Source organism: Lytechinus variegatus, chromosome 10, assembly GCF_018143015.1.
Source record: "Lytechinus variegatus isolate NC3 chromosome 10, Lvar_3.0, whole genome shotgun sequence".
NCBI classification, from domain to species: domain Eukaryota; kingdom Metazoa; phylum Echinodermata; class Echinoidea; order Temnopleuroida; family Toxopneustidae; genus Lytechinus; species Lytechinus variegatus.
Genome location: NC_054749.1, coordinates 33304082 through 33321429, shown reverse-complemented (window position 1 = coordinate 33321429; position 17348 = coordinate 33304082). Strand labels below are relative to the sequence as shown.

Genomic DNA, 17348 nt, shown 5'->3' with positions numbered 1-17348 from the left:
TCATTTGGCTTTATATGTACATTACTAGTATAACTTCAAGAATGGTTAATAGATATTGCCATTACGATGCTTTAACCTTTCATAAGAGGTTACAGAGAGATTTGTGAGGGTATTAGGAAATATGAGTAAAATGTGTTGTTGGTGAAAACGAACTCCGGGCATTCATCAACGAGCATGCCTCGTACAGTTGTGTGGGAAGTGAGGGATGGAGCATTGTTGTGCGTATGTGGGTTTTGATATGGTGCAGTGCGCCCGTAGGTTAAGTGTGCGTGCGTAATAATATAAGGTACCGACGTCAACTGCAGATGTACAGTATAGACTGTGAAGCGCGGGCCGCTAACACGTACAGACTATCAACTCTTCCACTCCAAAACCACGTTATTTTTCAATCTCAATTTGCAAGCACACGTTTAGAAGGACTGGGAAACTAATGCATACACAGAGAAAGTATTTTGATCTGCACGCGGTACGGTATTAAACATCTGTCTGGAACAGTTCACGTATATATTGCAAAGTATTGCTTTCTACTTTTGGATAAAAACTACTTTTATTATTATTTAAGGTGAGTAAAAATTAACAAGCTGATAAAAGTGAAAAGATTTTTTTTCGTTTATCTTCATAATTTTTTTTGTATTGTGTATTAAAATTTTGTTCATCTTAATTATAATCATATACTGCTATTTGAAGATGATACAAGAGAGAGATTTGCTATTAAGGTCTCATTGTAAAAGGGAAAGTGGTAAATTTTACATTACACATTCGTGACGATAGTAAAAACATCGATTCATTTTCTTTTCCTCACTTTTGAATTAATACTTTTGGATAGTTTTTAAAGAATATTTGATGTATGTGACTTGTTTCTTTGGTTGTTTTTGTAGGTTCTTCCAAAATCAATTTCTTTGATGCATTTATGCTTCACTTTAATGGTTGATAAGTAGAAATGTTTCACTTAAATGGTGTTTAAGAATACGATATGCCTACTTCGGAGGGGTTTTAATTTCACTTTGGAAAAGTATGTATGGTATGTTGGATGCGTGGTGGTATGATTGGTCAAAGGATGCTGTGTGTTTTTTAGATACCGATTGGATACATGGTCTCGGTTATTAAAATGGTGTTTGGCATTCTTAAATGTCTCTAGTCGAATCAATCGAGTACGGTTATATTCTTAATGAATGGTTTTGCGGATTTAAAGTGAGCTGATATCGATGTGGTATGTTATCGTGGGAATGTGGTATGTGGTAAAATACGACTTGGGATTGAACTTCTATTGATCATTATTTCATTATCCATAAAAATGCGATATGTGAGTGAATCATTACACTACATGCCAAGCTTGGTGCGTACATTATATTTTTTCTTCCAAAATGCAGAAAATTCATTTTGGATTATGTAATGTGAATATCGCAATTTGTAGTTTGTTCATACAGAAGTACATACTTCTACATTTATTTTTTATTAGGAAATGATGTTTATTTTCTTAATTCCGAGATGACACGCGGGAAAGGCGATTATAGCATTAAGATATTTATTCGTGTTTGTTGTTCCGATGATGCCTCTGACGTCACGATGTGGAAAAGTCGAGAAAAAAAATTGAGAAACGTGAGGATTCAAGTATTGGCTCCGTATTGCAGTAGTTATGATGGATCGGTGTATGAGTGTATAGTTATCTAAAAGGCTGAGCAATCTATTGGGAGAGGCATACCATCATCGTTAGACGCATGTACGAAAGGGGGTAACGCGTAAACTATAATGGTGGCGGAAAGCATCGCTCAGATCGGAAGAAAGGTCTGGGGATAAGTGATGCTAATGAATTAATGACGTGAGTCGTAGGGCCGTGCGAGGGAACTCGGGATGTCCGCTTATAGACATGGCTTCCCGGAAAGTGTGTTTACTGAACAGGGTCTAGTGCAGCCAGAGAGTGATAGAGAAAGATAGAAGGATAGATGCAGGGGAGTGGAGTCGGATAATGACCGAGGAAGGTGGGTATAGACAGATCAAATGTGGGATGTCGGAGAGAGAGAGAGGGGGGGGGGGCACTAAAAGCAGTAAAATAAATGACTGATAGCCGGGATTAAACTGAACTTGAATGCTTGTGATAAAAAAACCCCAAAATATTACGAGGAAAGATGTTAATTAATAAAGAAAGGGAGAATATAGATATAGGTAGATATTACAAATTAAGCAGATAATATAATCCCGCTGGAGCATACAAATGGAACAAAAACAAACAAAGAGTTACCCCTGCATCCCAACTGAGTTGGCAATACTTTTTGCATTATTATTATTCTGTGGTACAAGGAAATATACGCTTTTAAAAGAAAAGCAGCTCGCCGTGTTTTGGGGACGTATTAATCAAAGTTCATAATAAATTTGCAAGATGTGTTTACAAGATCATAGGCATCATGTGTCAATAACAGTTATTTGAGAAAATAAGTTTAGTTCAGATTATTAATAAACATCACAAAACTTTAAAAAAAAATGCTTTTGTGTTTTTACACCAACGTGAATCTTTAGTTTATATTGTAGTCCTTTAGGAGCTGAAAATAGAAAGAATTCACTACATTCAAGAAAAACAGAGACGTCATCGATTTTAAGAGAAACTGGTTTCAAGTAGCTGAAGTAGATGATGATAATTATGGATTGCGATAGTCGATTGTCATTTTGCACATTCCAAGTTGAAATGGGTCTCCCTGGAGTGAATTATGTTACGCATCTAATGATTTCGCCAAGAGAAATATGCACCCAAAATAGCTACGACTTGCGTCAAGTCAGCACCGTGTTGCTTGAAGGTTATACATCCTAGAGCAAATAGGAAACACTCTTTCCGTCTGGCTTGTGAATAGTCGGAGAGTACAAGGGAGAGAGAATTGAAGAGAGACACTATTTGATCCCCGGACGCTATTTCCCATATGGTCTGACGTCATAGCTGTATTGCTTGGGTTAAAGTGATTTTCCGCCGTGGCGGCTTGTCATGAGCGTTTGATAAAACCTGCTTTTTCTAGTTGTTTAAGATTTTCACTTCCTTCCAATATAAACTACGGTAATAATGTTTCCAAACTGTATATCCTTAAAAAAGGAGAAATTTGACAATTGTCTTTTTTAAGACCAATGTACAGGCCATTTTGCAAAAGTAATTTGCTCTCTCCATGTGAAACGCATTGATGTTACATTCAGTCTAAAAAACATTTGAAAGAAAGAATGACAAGCCTTATTGCTGAAGTTCATGATTATGCAACCCATACTTCAACGACAATTAAAGTACATGTTAATGCATAGTCACGTGTATTCTTTCCTGCAAATCTAGAGTAAAGTTTTGCAGAACTAGTTTGTTTGATAGCAAAAGAGAAATAAAATCAATCCGATGAATATATGCGAGGAAAGAATCAATTTGAACGCAACATATGGCGATTGAACATTTCGCTACCACGAATTCGTAAATTGGTAGCCGGGTTTTTCCATACGGTAGATTTTAGGAGGAGGGAATTGCACCGAAATATTGATTTTCGAATCAGATCCGGATGTGTTTGGACTTAACAGCTGTTCTTTCGACAGGAGTTCTGACTTATACTGGTATATCTTTACAGCAAAATCTGCATTTGTTAAAATATTTTATCATAAATTGCTGTACATTTTGTTTCATTTTTTTCGATAAAAGACGGTCGTGTAACTGAACACAAAGGGATTAAAAATGAATCAGAAGACTGTATAACACCTAAGCACGGCATTCTGAAACGACTTTGATTTTAATTAATATAGAATAGAAAACATGGTATGTGCGGTGGGTGGGTGTGCGTGTGTATTTTACTGCTATACTGTGGATAAGTTACTAGATGTCTGTATGTGTGTATAGGCCTATGTATGGATGGGTGTATGTGTGGGTGTGTGTGTGTGTGTGAGTTTGTGGGAGAGACACGATGTAGGCTTCGGAATGGATGGTACGTCCGGTACCATCATAATCATATTCATTTTCGTTTCCTTGTTTTCCCTATCCCTCCGGGAGTAGAAGATATTCAATCATAAATTATTCATTTATTTTTATTTTTAATCATCCATTACTGATAATTTTGTTTTATTGTATTTTACAGAAAGATGGCATCAACTCAAAGCATGAAAGCAGAGGTCCAGTGCGCAGTTGACTTCCTTAGAAGTCACCTATACAACAAACTGCCTCGAAGAAGGGTTAACGTCCTGGCTGAGGAAATAGAGAAGGCACTCTACCTCAAGTTTGGCGGCCACTGGTATCCTGGTCAACCAAATAAAGGCTCAGGGTACAGATGTATTCGAATCAATCGTCTCAAGGTAGATCCTGCCGTTGAAGCTGCTATCCTACAGAGTGGTCTAGACGTGGATGAAGTTGTTGAGAACCTTCCTCAAGAACTCACAATGTGGATCGATCCTGGTGAAGTGAGTTATCGAATCACAGAGAAGGGCGTAGTCACCGTCATCTACAAGCAGGAGACAGTTGTTGAAGAGGGTGTTGAACCTGAAGCTCCTTTCTCATTGGTAGACTCATTGGGTTCATCCCTACAAGGATTTCATATCAATGCCGCACCATCCGTCCCGTCTACGAGTGGAACTACGAGTCCTGTGGCCCCGGGTAGTCCTGGTGGCAGATCGTCCAGTAGTTCCACCTCTACAAGTGGTTCAACCTCTCTCGTCCGACCAAACGCGCTCACCTTTACTGCAGCCTCATTTGCTCAGACCAAATTCGGCTCTACCAAACCCAAGAATTCGGGCAAACGAGTCAACTTCCAGCAGCTTTCTCCGACAGAGTTTGCAAACTACATGAAACAGCGATCAGCCATGAAGAACTACCGCAGTAGTCAACGTTCTCCTCAGCAGCTATCACCGAATGCTCGAGAGTTTGTTCCATCGATGCAGCAACAGTACGCAACACCCTGGAGTGATGCTAGTGGTACTCCTGGAGCTGGTATCCAGACTACACACTCTTCTCCAACGGCAATCAGTCCCGAGAGTTGGTTCTTACCCGAAGGATGGGGTTTACCCACTTCAAGCCCAGCTGATCAGTATAATCAACAACCCTCATTGATTGTGGCCAACTAGCTCAACATCACTGGGCTCTCAACATCATCCATGCGACCGTTTTCATATCGCTGAAATATAGCCTCATTTGCACTTTGAACGTGCTGTGTTTAAAGAAAAAAAACTCAAGAAGTACTTCCGTTTTTTGAATTGCAAAAGTGCAACGCGTTTTATGGTTGTACTCCGCAGCTTCATAGCCGAACTATTTTTTCATGAATTGTTACTGTTGTTTAAGAATTCAAATACTATTTACACGATTTTACTATTCTATACTATATAGCGCATACTATTTTGATATTACAAAGGAGGCCGGTAATCCTCAAATTTTTTACTGATAGACATGAAATGAATGGCTTTGAGTACTGCGTATTGTTATGTGGTTTGTGATTATCTTATATGATGCCATATCCCAATCCTCACTATTCTCTCTCACTTTTTCTTTATCTTTGCTCTTTCCTCTCCTCTTTAAATTATTCTCATCATTGTATATATAAAAATATCTCTCGATACGGCCTAACAGCTTTAATTCTTGTCTCACTTCATAAATGTAGAATTTATGTCACTGCAATTGAGAAGGTGCAGGATATGTCATATTTTATCTCTTTTTCTTGACATACCCTATACCGCCGTTGGCATATTTTGTACATACGATTGACATCTATCATACTTATTCAATTTACTCTAGGTAAGCGTCAGCTGTACCTCATACATTATACATGCATAAATCATCAAGTATTGAAATTAGTAATTTTGTACTCTTGATCGACAACACGAGAATTGTACAGTTTCTTATTGGTCAATCTTTTATCACGTGACAGTAAGCAAAGGCGACAGTGCACTTGAGCCGACCGCCCTGCTCTTTATAGATGTATAGCAAAATACACACAGTGCACAAACACACATATTGTGGATTGTGTATCTCAATTACCAATGGTATTCTATGTGTAGCTTGTGTGATATGCAAATTATGTTGTAATTGATTACATGGCTGTCGTGTGTGTCGCCATGTGCAGTTCATTGACGTACTTGAAAATCGATTCACAAAAAATTGTATCATTTTGATCCCCGTGACATTTTTAGTCCAATGGGATATATTTTCTTACGCAATTTGTACATATATATTTTTTTCGCTTGTTTTAACTTTTAAACATTGACTGACTTAAAAGTCTATGTACAGTCCTTTCGTAAGGAATGGTTCTGGGTCTAAGGCTTTAATTACTGAAGAATTACAATTATTTATGATATCTGTGTAAATTTTGTGTGAAATTGATGATATATATATATTATATATTTTTCTTTCTAAGAAGGAACGTGCATATTTTGCCTTGAATCTCACCTTGTTGTTAATTGTCGCCATCTACGTTCACTAAAATCCCATTCCTGACTAAACATCTCACTATTATCAGTCAGATCCACCATACTTCTAAAAATAAAAGATCTAATTAAATTCAAATTGCATAATATAGTACTAATAACAACAAGATTTTTTTATATAAAGATACACGTAATGAGCTTCTTCAAATGGATATGACTTCTGACCTTGTACCAAGAATTTTGGCAGAAATATTAATTTGATGCGATCGAAACAGACTATTTGGTGTTGGGTTTTAAATGGTGTGAACAGGCATCAAAGGTGAATTCTTGTTTGTTACGGACTGTGCAATACAACATGTACTTATTTTTCAAGGATTGGATGGTGTATCTACCCATTCAGCCATGATTATATTATGATCAAATTTGTAAGTTTATATTAAATATTCTTTCAGAGCATACCAAACCACTCCACGTTCTTATTTTCTTGTCTGGGGAATCAGTGTAGAACTGAAATACTAATCTTAATGGATGTTGCGTTTTTAAGGGGATGGTGTATATGTTTGAATATTATGTGAGTGTGTGGGTGGGCGTGTGTTTGTGTGTGTGATTTTTATACGTGTTTGGATATTTGCGTGTATGAGTGAGTGTGTGGGCGAGGGTGCCTGTGTGTTAGGAAGGATGTGCGTGTGGGTGTGTTAAAGTGCGTGAGCCTGAAGGATGTGGTTGATGTGGGCTTGGGGGAATTGTGTGGGTGGGGTGTGTGTGTGTGTGTTCATGTGCAGGATAGCATGTGAGAACGAGGTTGGAAATGTGTTTGGTATATATTTTGAGAATCAAGACATCCGTAATATAACAGAGGATGTTGATTTGAAGGTTGAGAAGAGACGTAATTGCACGTGTGTGCGTGGGTAGGTGAGTGTAAGGGTGTGCGTGTGAGGGTGTGTGTGTGTGCATAGCGAGAAAAGTATATAGAGAGAGAAGTAAAGAGAGTGAGAGAGCGTCTGTTCGAGCATTTTCAAGTTGGGCTATTGAGTATTTTTAAATGAGGGAGAAAGCTCGCTCATTAAAAAGAAGTGTTGTATGAACATGGAGCTTCTTATTTTTAGGCGATAGAGTCCTTTGAGGATTATTATCATAGAATAAGAATTAAGGGAATAGATACCAGAAAATTGCTATATAGAATAGTTGAGAAAGGGAGATTTAATAAAGAGAGAAAGGTTTTTTTCTATGTTGTGTATATCGTTGATGAAACTATTGGAGGCAGGAGAATAGGCCTATCTAGGGCACTTTTGGTCGGTTGTCGTGGGTAGGCCATATTATGCGAATAGTTAAATGTTTCCCAATTTCTCGCCTGTTGAATTTACTAGATAAATTGGTGATACAAAAATGACGAGGTAGACGAGAAAGAAATATGGAGGGAAAGAGTGCGTGAGATGGAGGGTTAGAGAGAGAGTTTAAAAGAGAGAGAGGGAGAGAGAGAGACAGACGGACAGAGTAATGCTGAGAGAGAGAGGGGGAGAGAGAGATGTGAAGATAAAAATGTGACAACGGAAGGAGGAATAGCATCGACGACCTTTTTTCACACGTGCGTTGGTTCATTATATATGGTAATGTATTTCAGACGTCAATATATGACGTAGTCGGTGTTAGTTCTCGAGAGCGCCTAAATGACCGGTGTATGATGGAAACGGAATATGATACAAAAGAACATTTCTATACTTCACCACTCACTTCTTCGCTATTTTTTTTTTACTGCTTATTATAATCTACAAAGTTTATTTTCTTGGGTGTTATTTCCGCTATACAGATGCTTCAAAATAAACGAGATGCAATTCGCTTGAATACGCGTAACCCCCCCCCCCCGCACACACACACACGCATATACTCACACCTTAGATGAAGATCGTATGTCTAATTTTCGACTTGATTTCAGTAGGCCTATAATACTAGAAACTTGATTGTGTATGTATTCTGTAATAATTTGAAATTATGTAGGCCTACACAATACTGATATTGCATTGGCGCGTTGTGGCCCAGTGGAGTAGTCCCCGGACTTTGAAACAGAGGGTCGTGGATTCGAATCCCAGCCATGGCGCAATTTCCTTCGGCAAGAAATTTATCCACATTGTGCTGCACTCGACCCAGGTGAGGTGAATGGGTACCAGGTAGGGTTTATTCTTTGAACGCTTTAGCAACTATTAATTATCTCAGCTCATAATCAGCTACAGCCGGGGTACTAATAATATCAAGTATCAAAGCGCAGTATATGCACATAGTAACTGCGCTATATAAATGGACACTATACGGGACATATCATTATTACTGTGTAATTGTTGTGATCAAAATCTCTTTCAGGTATTAGCAAATTATTTGATTTAACCAAAAATATATTTTTTGGAAACCTAACTGAGCTTGATGAATTGAGAAAAAAGTTATTTAGGAAATGTTATCGCGGTGATTAATATATTAATTTACTTGAAACTAAATATTGAAGGTTTTTTTTCCATTTTGATCAGTGAAATCGATGAAACTTTGAGAATGGTGACAGTATTTCCGTAGCTGGAATAAAACATTTCCCCTTAAAATGAAGAACTGATTGTGACTTTAAAAATAGAGAGTTGCGGATTGCTCCCTCCTTGAATAATGGATCGAGATAGCGGACGTTGTATGTGACGTATATGGACGTAAAGGGATTATGAGATTTTAGAAACAGAGTCTCCGGCATAAGCACATAGATTTTTTTTTTGAAAGGAGAGATGGAAAGGAGAGAGAGAGAAAGTATTGTTGAGAGGGTTGGGGAGGGAGGGGGAGGATATAGATGGTACAAGAGGAAGAGGAGTTGGGGAGGGTGAGAGAGAGAGGAAAATAGAGATGATAGAAGCTATCGCGTCTTCTTGAGGATGCCAACACGAAAGCTGAAGAAGCCTGAGATACCCTTTCTCCCTCCAGAACAGATAAGGGAGAAAATAGCAAAACAACAGGACGATAATTAGGAAGAATATGAGGAGGGGAAGGGAAAGGGAGAAACATAATAATAATGATGATGATGATAATAATAATAACAATAATGATAATAATGGTGATGATGATGATAATAAAAATAATGATAATAATAATAATAGAAATAATAATAGTGATAACTTATTGAGCACACACCCCGTCCAGAGAGTGCCGCTAGCGCAGCAACAGCTCTTTTGGATATAAATATTTTATACATACAAACAACTATAAAATATAGATATAAATAATATATCTATATATTAAATGTAATAACGTGAGAGCAACTGGGAGAGCAAATTGGTTGGCATTTTGATTATTAAGAATTAATTACACATCTCTAGACTTTTATCTTAAATTTCTTCAATATACTATGTACTGAAAATATATTACATTTACTTTATACTCATAATAATTTCCTTATAACTGTTTGAAAAAAATAGATTGATAGATAGATAGATAGATAATGGATGGAGGGAGGGATGGGTGGATCGATGGATGGATGAATTCATGGAGAGAGATAGAAAAAGGCCATCATTTCTTATCAAAAAGGGTTTATAACCCCCTCAAAAAAGTTTGGAAATCTGAGTTTGGCCATAACTAGTAATTTCTTCCAACTCCCAATTTTACACAATGCATATCTGTTAACATTCGAAAGATCATTTAATTAGCTTTAAATGATACCATGCTTGTTATGATCATGCCATCACGAAAAGAGCAAGATTCAATAGTGTTGGATGAGGTCTGAATTGAAAAGCTGCAAAACGAGCAGAAATAGTCATGAAGGGTCAAAAAAGAACATGATTCTTAATTGTCTACGTCTGGTCAATAGAGATGAAAATCCATTCAAATCAAGCCTCTGCTTCTTCATTTCTGACGTTTTGTAGTGGTTTATGTAGTGATGGTTCTGTGAGATAACATGCTTTGAGTCGTGGTTTGAAATACCCATGCATGTTTGCTTGTTTGTTTATTATGAGTTTGCTTGTGCAGAGGTGTGTTTGATTCCATGTTAATGTTGATGTTAAGATGCATGAAAGCAAAAGAACCGCTGAGAAACTCGCTCATCACCACGGAAAAATGAACATTGACTTTCAATATTGTGTCATTTTGCAAGTTTTGAATTTTGACCTTGCCCCACATTTCAAGACACTGCACCTCCATGTGAACCATAATCATATCATTTAGGGTATCATTTTAAAGAAAATTAAATTATCTTTTCATTGGTATCAATCACACATTAATATTTACCACAACGGAGGAGGGATAATCGATCAAAGTCAAATTTCCAAACTTTTGAGGAGCTTATTTACTCATCAACTTTTTCAATCAATGGACAAGTTTGTTTTATTGATTTGGGCAGGCTTTCTCATAACCGACAGTATTTATTTTAAAAAAAGGATGAGCTGATATTATCTATTATACTTCTTGTTCAATATTTTATGTAATAATGTAATCATAGTATCATACTGACAAAATTGTTTAATTATTGAAATATTTTCAACCCCTGCGAAATACTTATCATGCTATCATGGTAATCGTGGTGAAACACACTTTAACAATATCGGAAATTATAATCATAAAAATTACAGTGTCTATCACTGGCAAATAAAGCTTGATTTTACACCATATATTTTTTAAGTTATGATAATAATTTATATAGATCATTTTCAAGTCTTACACGACTTGATGACAATACTTCGTTTCCATACCCTTTCATTTTTTTTATATAGCTAAACATTACCTTTAAACCTCAACCCTTATATTAACATTCGATTCACAATTTTTATATTGCTACTTTTGTGCGCCCCTCCCTTTTTTTGATCGACAATCAAGTTAAATAGTGATGCAAATTATCTTCTATTTTGAAAAAGACAGACGAAATATTACGAATCTTTGAAGCGGAAATTAATTTTGATTATCATATAAAAAAGAATCGAGAGATAGTAGACTGAAGAAATCTGTATCTGAATGCCTATTATTCATTACGACCCAAAATGGAACCGAATTAAAATTCTGCACATGGTTTATTTCTGTATTGTATTGATAAACGCTTCATGACATGAATGATTCAGTGAACGATAGAGCATCGATTGAAAGTCTCTCAATGGGCTACATTCCTCTCATCATCATTCTATAAATAGATCGATAGGAAGGGGAACTCCTTCAGGACGATGACTCATCGACCCGTTCACATCCAGGTATGTCTCAAGATATCATCCGTGGTGTTACTTAAGATTGTCTAGTCATGGTACAGCTTCATTGAACCCATTAGCGTACCTATCGACAGAGGAGGCAGACTGCCCCCCCCCCCCTGACGAGTCACAACTGATCCCTGACGAGCCACAAGTGGCCCGCTCCTTTGAACTTGAAGACCTTTTTTTTTTTGCTTGTCAGTTAATTTCTGGTACGAAATCCTTTATTTGTGGTTGAAGATCCTTTTTTGTTTTGCTTGTAATTTTTTTGACGGACGAATCCCCCCCCCCCCTTTGGAAAATCCTTGGTACGCCACTGATTGAACCGTTCACAATAATTCATGTCTCAAACCAATTGTGTAAAATATGTAGCCTTAAACATTCTACATTTCATATCCAGGGTAGACACCACGGGGGGTATTATTATTACACCTAACATTCAATTGATAAGTGACATCATAATTAGGTCGTCTCATCTCACCCATTGGAATAACATAGGCCCTGTCCACGGAGGATTATTCTAGTGTTACTGGAGGTGCATGCTGGGCATTGTCACAGCACCATTCTAATCCTCCGTGGCCAGATCCATGGGAATACCCTGGTTCCATGCGGCAAAGAGTTCCTTTCATTTATTTTCATATTCAACTTCAAAATAAAAGCATAGATAAAAATCACAAATTAGACCGTATTCCGCATAATATATTCAAAGGTCAAGTCCACCTCAGAAAAATGTTTATTTGAATCAATAGATAAAAATCAGACAAGCACAATGCTGAAAATTTCATCAAAATCGGATGTAAAATAAGAAAGTTATGACATTTCAAAGTTTCGCTTATTTTCAACAAAATAGTTATATGAACGAGCCAGTTACATCCAAATGAGAGAGTCGATGATGTCACTCACTCACTCACTATTTCTTTTGTTTTTTATTGTTTGAATTATACAATATTTCAATTTTTACGAATATGACGATTAGGACCTCCTTGCCTGAAGCATAAAATGTTAAAATAATGGAATTCCATGTGTTCAGGGAGGAATGAAACTTCATTTCACATGACAATGACGAGAAAATAACAATATTTCATATTTCATATAATAAAATACAAAAGAAATAGTGAGTGAGTGATGTCATCAACTCTCTCATTTGGATGTAACTGGCTCGTTCATATAACTATTTTGTTGAAAATAAGCGAAACTTTAAAATGCCATAACTTTCTTATTTTACATCCGATTTTGATGAAATTTTCAGTGTTATGCTTGTTGAATTCTTCTCTTTTTATTCAAATCAAGTTTTTGTTGGGGTGGACTTGTCCTTTAAAAAAATAGAACAATGGTTGCCACTTCTGATCACATTGAAAAGAATATCTTAACACCCACTCTCCGATAACACCACCATTAAAAGAACCTAGGATAGTTACTCCAGCTAATTACCCCATGGAGCTATAGCTTCATGACATAATACAACTGATTCAACATTCTGGAACAAGTACGTTTGCCCCTGTAAAAGTATATCCCAGGCAAGCACTCCTACAGGATAATTAACCCCTCTGCTTATCTGGGTTAGATCATCATTTAAATCATTTTAATTATCAAACCATTGATATAATTAGTTGTTGAGTTGTTAAAGGTAGCTTTCTAGGGGAAAACTGAGGTGGTTGTCCTAGTGGTTATATATCTAACCATGGACCTATGAAGAAATGGACGATTAACGAGAACATTTCTTTGATAGTTACCGTCGCCCGGTTATGTGTATTTTAATGAAAACATACAGGTGTGACAATAGCAATTACCATGACAACCAAGACGTATCTGATCACTTAAAGACGGATCAGTTTCCCTGGTCTTTGTTTTGTTGGCTGATACCCTGTTTTAGCATGTGCCTTTCAATCAACATGCTTTATATTTGGAGCAGCAAACCTGAGAAGCAGACGATTAAAATTATTCGATCCGGACGCATGTAAGGACCTGAACAACACAGGGCTAAAGTAGACAAGTATGAAGAGAGTGTTATTCAGATGACAATTACAGTCACCTGCTAGTGAATTCATTATCTAAGCGATGAATGTCCATCTCTTCATAGGTCCATGGTCTAACTGTCTGAGAAATCTTGCGAGATGGATACTTTATTTTATCCTGCAAGGCGCTTGCACTAGTTGTCAGGGTGAACTTGGATAGAGAGGGTGGGTGTCGTAACTACTTGGGGTATTGTCCGGGAGATATCCTGGAAGGTGGCTGTCCTACATAAGATGGAGTAATCATCATCGGGTGTAGATGTCATAATAAAGGACGGGTCGGTTTCTTCGATAGAGACTAGTGAATTTTAACAATAACTTTTCAGACGCTACCTATTATAACGCACACTGTAAAAACTGTGTTGTTAAAACTTACACCAATTGGTGTTAATACAGGACCACACCCTGAGGTGTAAAAAATAACACCCTAGAGATTGAACATAACACCAAAGAGTGTAAATGTAACAACCATAGGTGTTGTAATAACACCTATAGGTGTAAAACTAACACCACCAATTTAGCACCGGTGTAAAATATAACTGGTGTGGTCCTCTATGTACACCGGTTAACACCACAGTTTTTGCTGTGTAGAGAATCTGTTTATTACAAGATCTTCATAACAGGGCAACCACTGTTGAAAATCTGTGAATCAAAACAGCAGTGTTGTCCTGGACTCTGGGCAAACGACATGAATATTTACTTTTTTGGGGGGGGGGGAGCAGAGGGTCAGGTGCGAATCTTAATGCTGTCCAGGGGGCCGTTTCATAAAGCTGTTCGTAAGTTAAGAGTGACTTTAAGAACGACTGGTGATCCTTTATTACGCGCTAAACCATCGCCTATGGTGTATACCATTTACCAAAAGAAAGGATCACCAGTCGTTCTTAAAGTCGTTCTTATCTTACGAACAGCTTTATGAAACACCCACCAGACCCCCCATTTTTCGACAATGACCTCTAATCTGTCCATTGTGATTTGACGGGCATTTTCAATAGACTTTGAGCGTTGCATAAAACGTCTGTGAGTGGACGCTGAAATACACTGTCATGTTAGTGGGTACATTAGATTGGGGGGGGGGGGTTGGAGGATGTTGTAGGTGGGGGTAATCATCATGGGGTATTTTCCTACAGGGGCTAATTGTCCTCTAGTATGCACTATTTGAGTGGGTATTATTAGTGGCGTTTCGATGCCCAGGGGTGCCTGGCCGGTTACGATTCTCATCGGGTGTAGTAGTAGCATGGAAATCCTCTTAACCCCCTGGTATCAGCTGTGATTAGAATATATTTTGAGTGTCTGGTCATAATACAAGCTACACTGAACCGTTCACATCAGACCGTATCTGTAATAGTGAATTCTTCGTCATGGCCTATATAGAGATGCTGGAGAAGGGAAAGGGAGGAGGACGAGGCCTAACAAAAAAGAGCGGGATCACGCGACTCTATTATCGTTCGGGGCACATTAGAAAAGTATCAAAAAGAAATTAAGGATAGATTTTGTGATGAAAATATTTGAACATTGGATATTTTTGTGCTGGAACTTAATATCTCAGGATAAATTTATTTAATTCGTCGTTTCAGGCAGTGGCTTTGCCCGAATTACCGCGAAAGTGTCTGCAAAGGATTTGGGTCTATCTCAATATATCGTCGGTTTTAATCAAATCATTAACCACTCAATTTAAGGGTCAATACACCTGGCAAAAATAACACATTTCAAAAACGCAAAAGAGGAAAAGGGTGGAAAAGGGCCGAACAGTGACGGTGTTTTCCTTCCTTATTCAAAACGTTGTCAATCCTCGGTCCTTTTAAAGGGTGCTTGTTCCCTTTCCATCCTTTCATTTTTAGAGATCATATGTACGCAGGCATACACAATCGCTGAGACGATGATGTAAAGATATGACAACAACCATGACAACAGATTTTGCGATATGCAAAACATTACTTAGTTAGGTTATTACTTATTTGAGGTTTGCATTGTGATGAAGAGTTGATAGAGATGATGGGAACCGCGATTATTTTCACTGATTTTGACCGCATGATGGCGCTCATTTTGACAATAGTTTATCACCTTTGCATACCTTCAAACTTAATCTTCTGAGTTGAGATGTTATGATCTTTCATATCAAGAGCAGAGATAAAACGAAAAATAAACACTGCAATCAAAAGAGTTTTGATTGTAGTGTTTGAGATCGCCTCGAAAATCGGAAAATATCGAAATATTTAAAACGAAGAAAAGATCAGATTTATAATTAAGATTGATAGAGGTAAAGAAAATGGGTAATGTAAAAGAAGAAGAAAAAATTGTGATATGAAAGATTCATTATTTGAAAAGGTGAAAAGTAGGCATGGCAATATTTTTCGAACAAACAAGACTGTAGTTCATAAGAAAAAAATGTTTACTTTGTATTTTGGAGTGAAGCAAGAAAGTGGATGTTGTTGATTTCCCATGCTATTTTAACAGGATGCATTCATTTTGATGTTGGTTTTTAATACAAGCTTGGGTTCATCCTAGGGGAATGCTATAAATAGCATCCCGAGATTTTCTATTGATCACTTTACAGACAGATGAGAGTGCATACCCGGGGTGCATACTATGTGAAAGTTAGCCGAAACGTTGCCTAGGGCTGGTATAGCCCCCCCCCCTCCCTCCCTCCCAACTTCGCTTTAATACGACAAGAAGTTGTAACATTATTTCTGTACACTAGCTTCTTCTCGGCTTTTTCTACTAGCAGAGAATCTAATTCTCGATTCAGCAAACACCATGAGCTAGAACCACTTGATCTGATCTTCTGTCAATTTTGATCTACTAACAGTTTGGTCATACCTTTACTTGGTCTAATACTAACAGGCATTCAGTCTAACGCCAAGTGATGGTTTAATCTCCACTTTGTAACTATTTTCATTTTGATATTTAATTACCTAACGAATGGAGCGTTGTGGCCCAGTGGATTAGTCTTCGGACTTTGAAACAGAGGGTCGTGGGTTCGAATCCCAGCCATGGCGTAATTTCCTTCAGCAAGAAACTGATCCACAGTGTGCTGCACTCAACCCAGGTGCGGTAAATGGGTACCGGTAGGAAGTAATTCCTTGAATTGAATTGAATTGAAAAGCTGTGTGCGCTATGAACGCATAGCTTAACCGGGTAATATAGGAGCGCCCTGAGCACCTAACAAGGTGGATATGTGCGCAATATAAATACCATATATTATTATTATTAAATATTAATTCATAAATAGTGCACAAAATGAGTATTTTTAGACCAAATGGTAAATTAGTTGATTTTTTTATTATACTTTTTTACCTCTTTGTAATGCGGGGGAGGTAAGCTAGACTGCCCCGTCCCAGTGCTCGAATGTATAGAAGTAAAATAAGTACAAACAAAAATATTACTTGCACGTGCTTGCACGTGAAACAGAAAAAAGGGAAATGGTTAGGACCGAAGAGGCAGTAGAATGTACGTATCAATTAAGATGAACCCTTTTCCTGTCAAATACTCGGTGATTTGGGTTTATTACTAATTGAATTAAAAAGAGTTATTTTGGTGGATGATTGATATTGACGTAAATCCAGTCAGCTGATTTTCTGGGAGAATACCTCAGGAATTGCATCATCGTCGCATTGATGATTCGGATTTGAGATTATGGCATTACAGGACAAGAATAGTTAGGGAAATAAAGGAAGAAGTTAGGGTTAATCAGAATGTGTGTGGGTGTGTGTGTGTGTGTGTGTGTGTGCGGTAGAGAGAGAGAGAGAGGGGGGGGGGGTGGAGAGGGGGGGAGTGAGAGACGAAGAGGAGT

The 17348-nt window shown here is 37.6% G+C and overlaps 1 protein-coding gene across 1 annotated transcript; it reads left to right on the top strand.

The window, feature by feature from the left end:
- Positions 1-282: 282 nt before the first annotated feature.
- Positions 283-6813, top strand: LOC121422859 (protein Tob1-like). Its single transcript, XM_041618080.1, has 2 exons — positions 283-562; positions 4086-6813. Exon 2 carries the CDS (start codon positions 4090-4092, stop codon positions 5062-5064), a length of 975 nt encoding a protein of 324 aa, XP_041474014.1. The 5' UTR covers positions 283-562; positions 4086-4089; the 3' UTR covers positions 5065-6813.
- The last annotated feature ends 10535 nt before the right edge of the window (positions 6814-17348 follow it).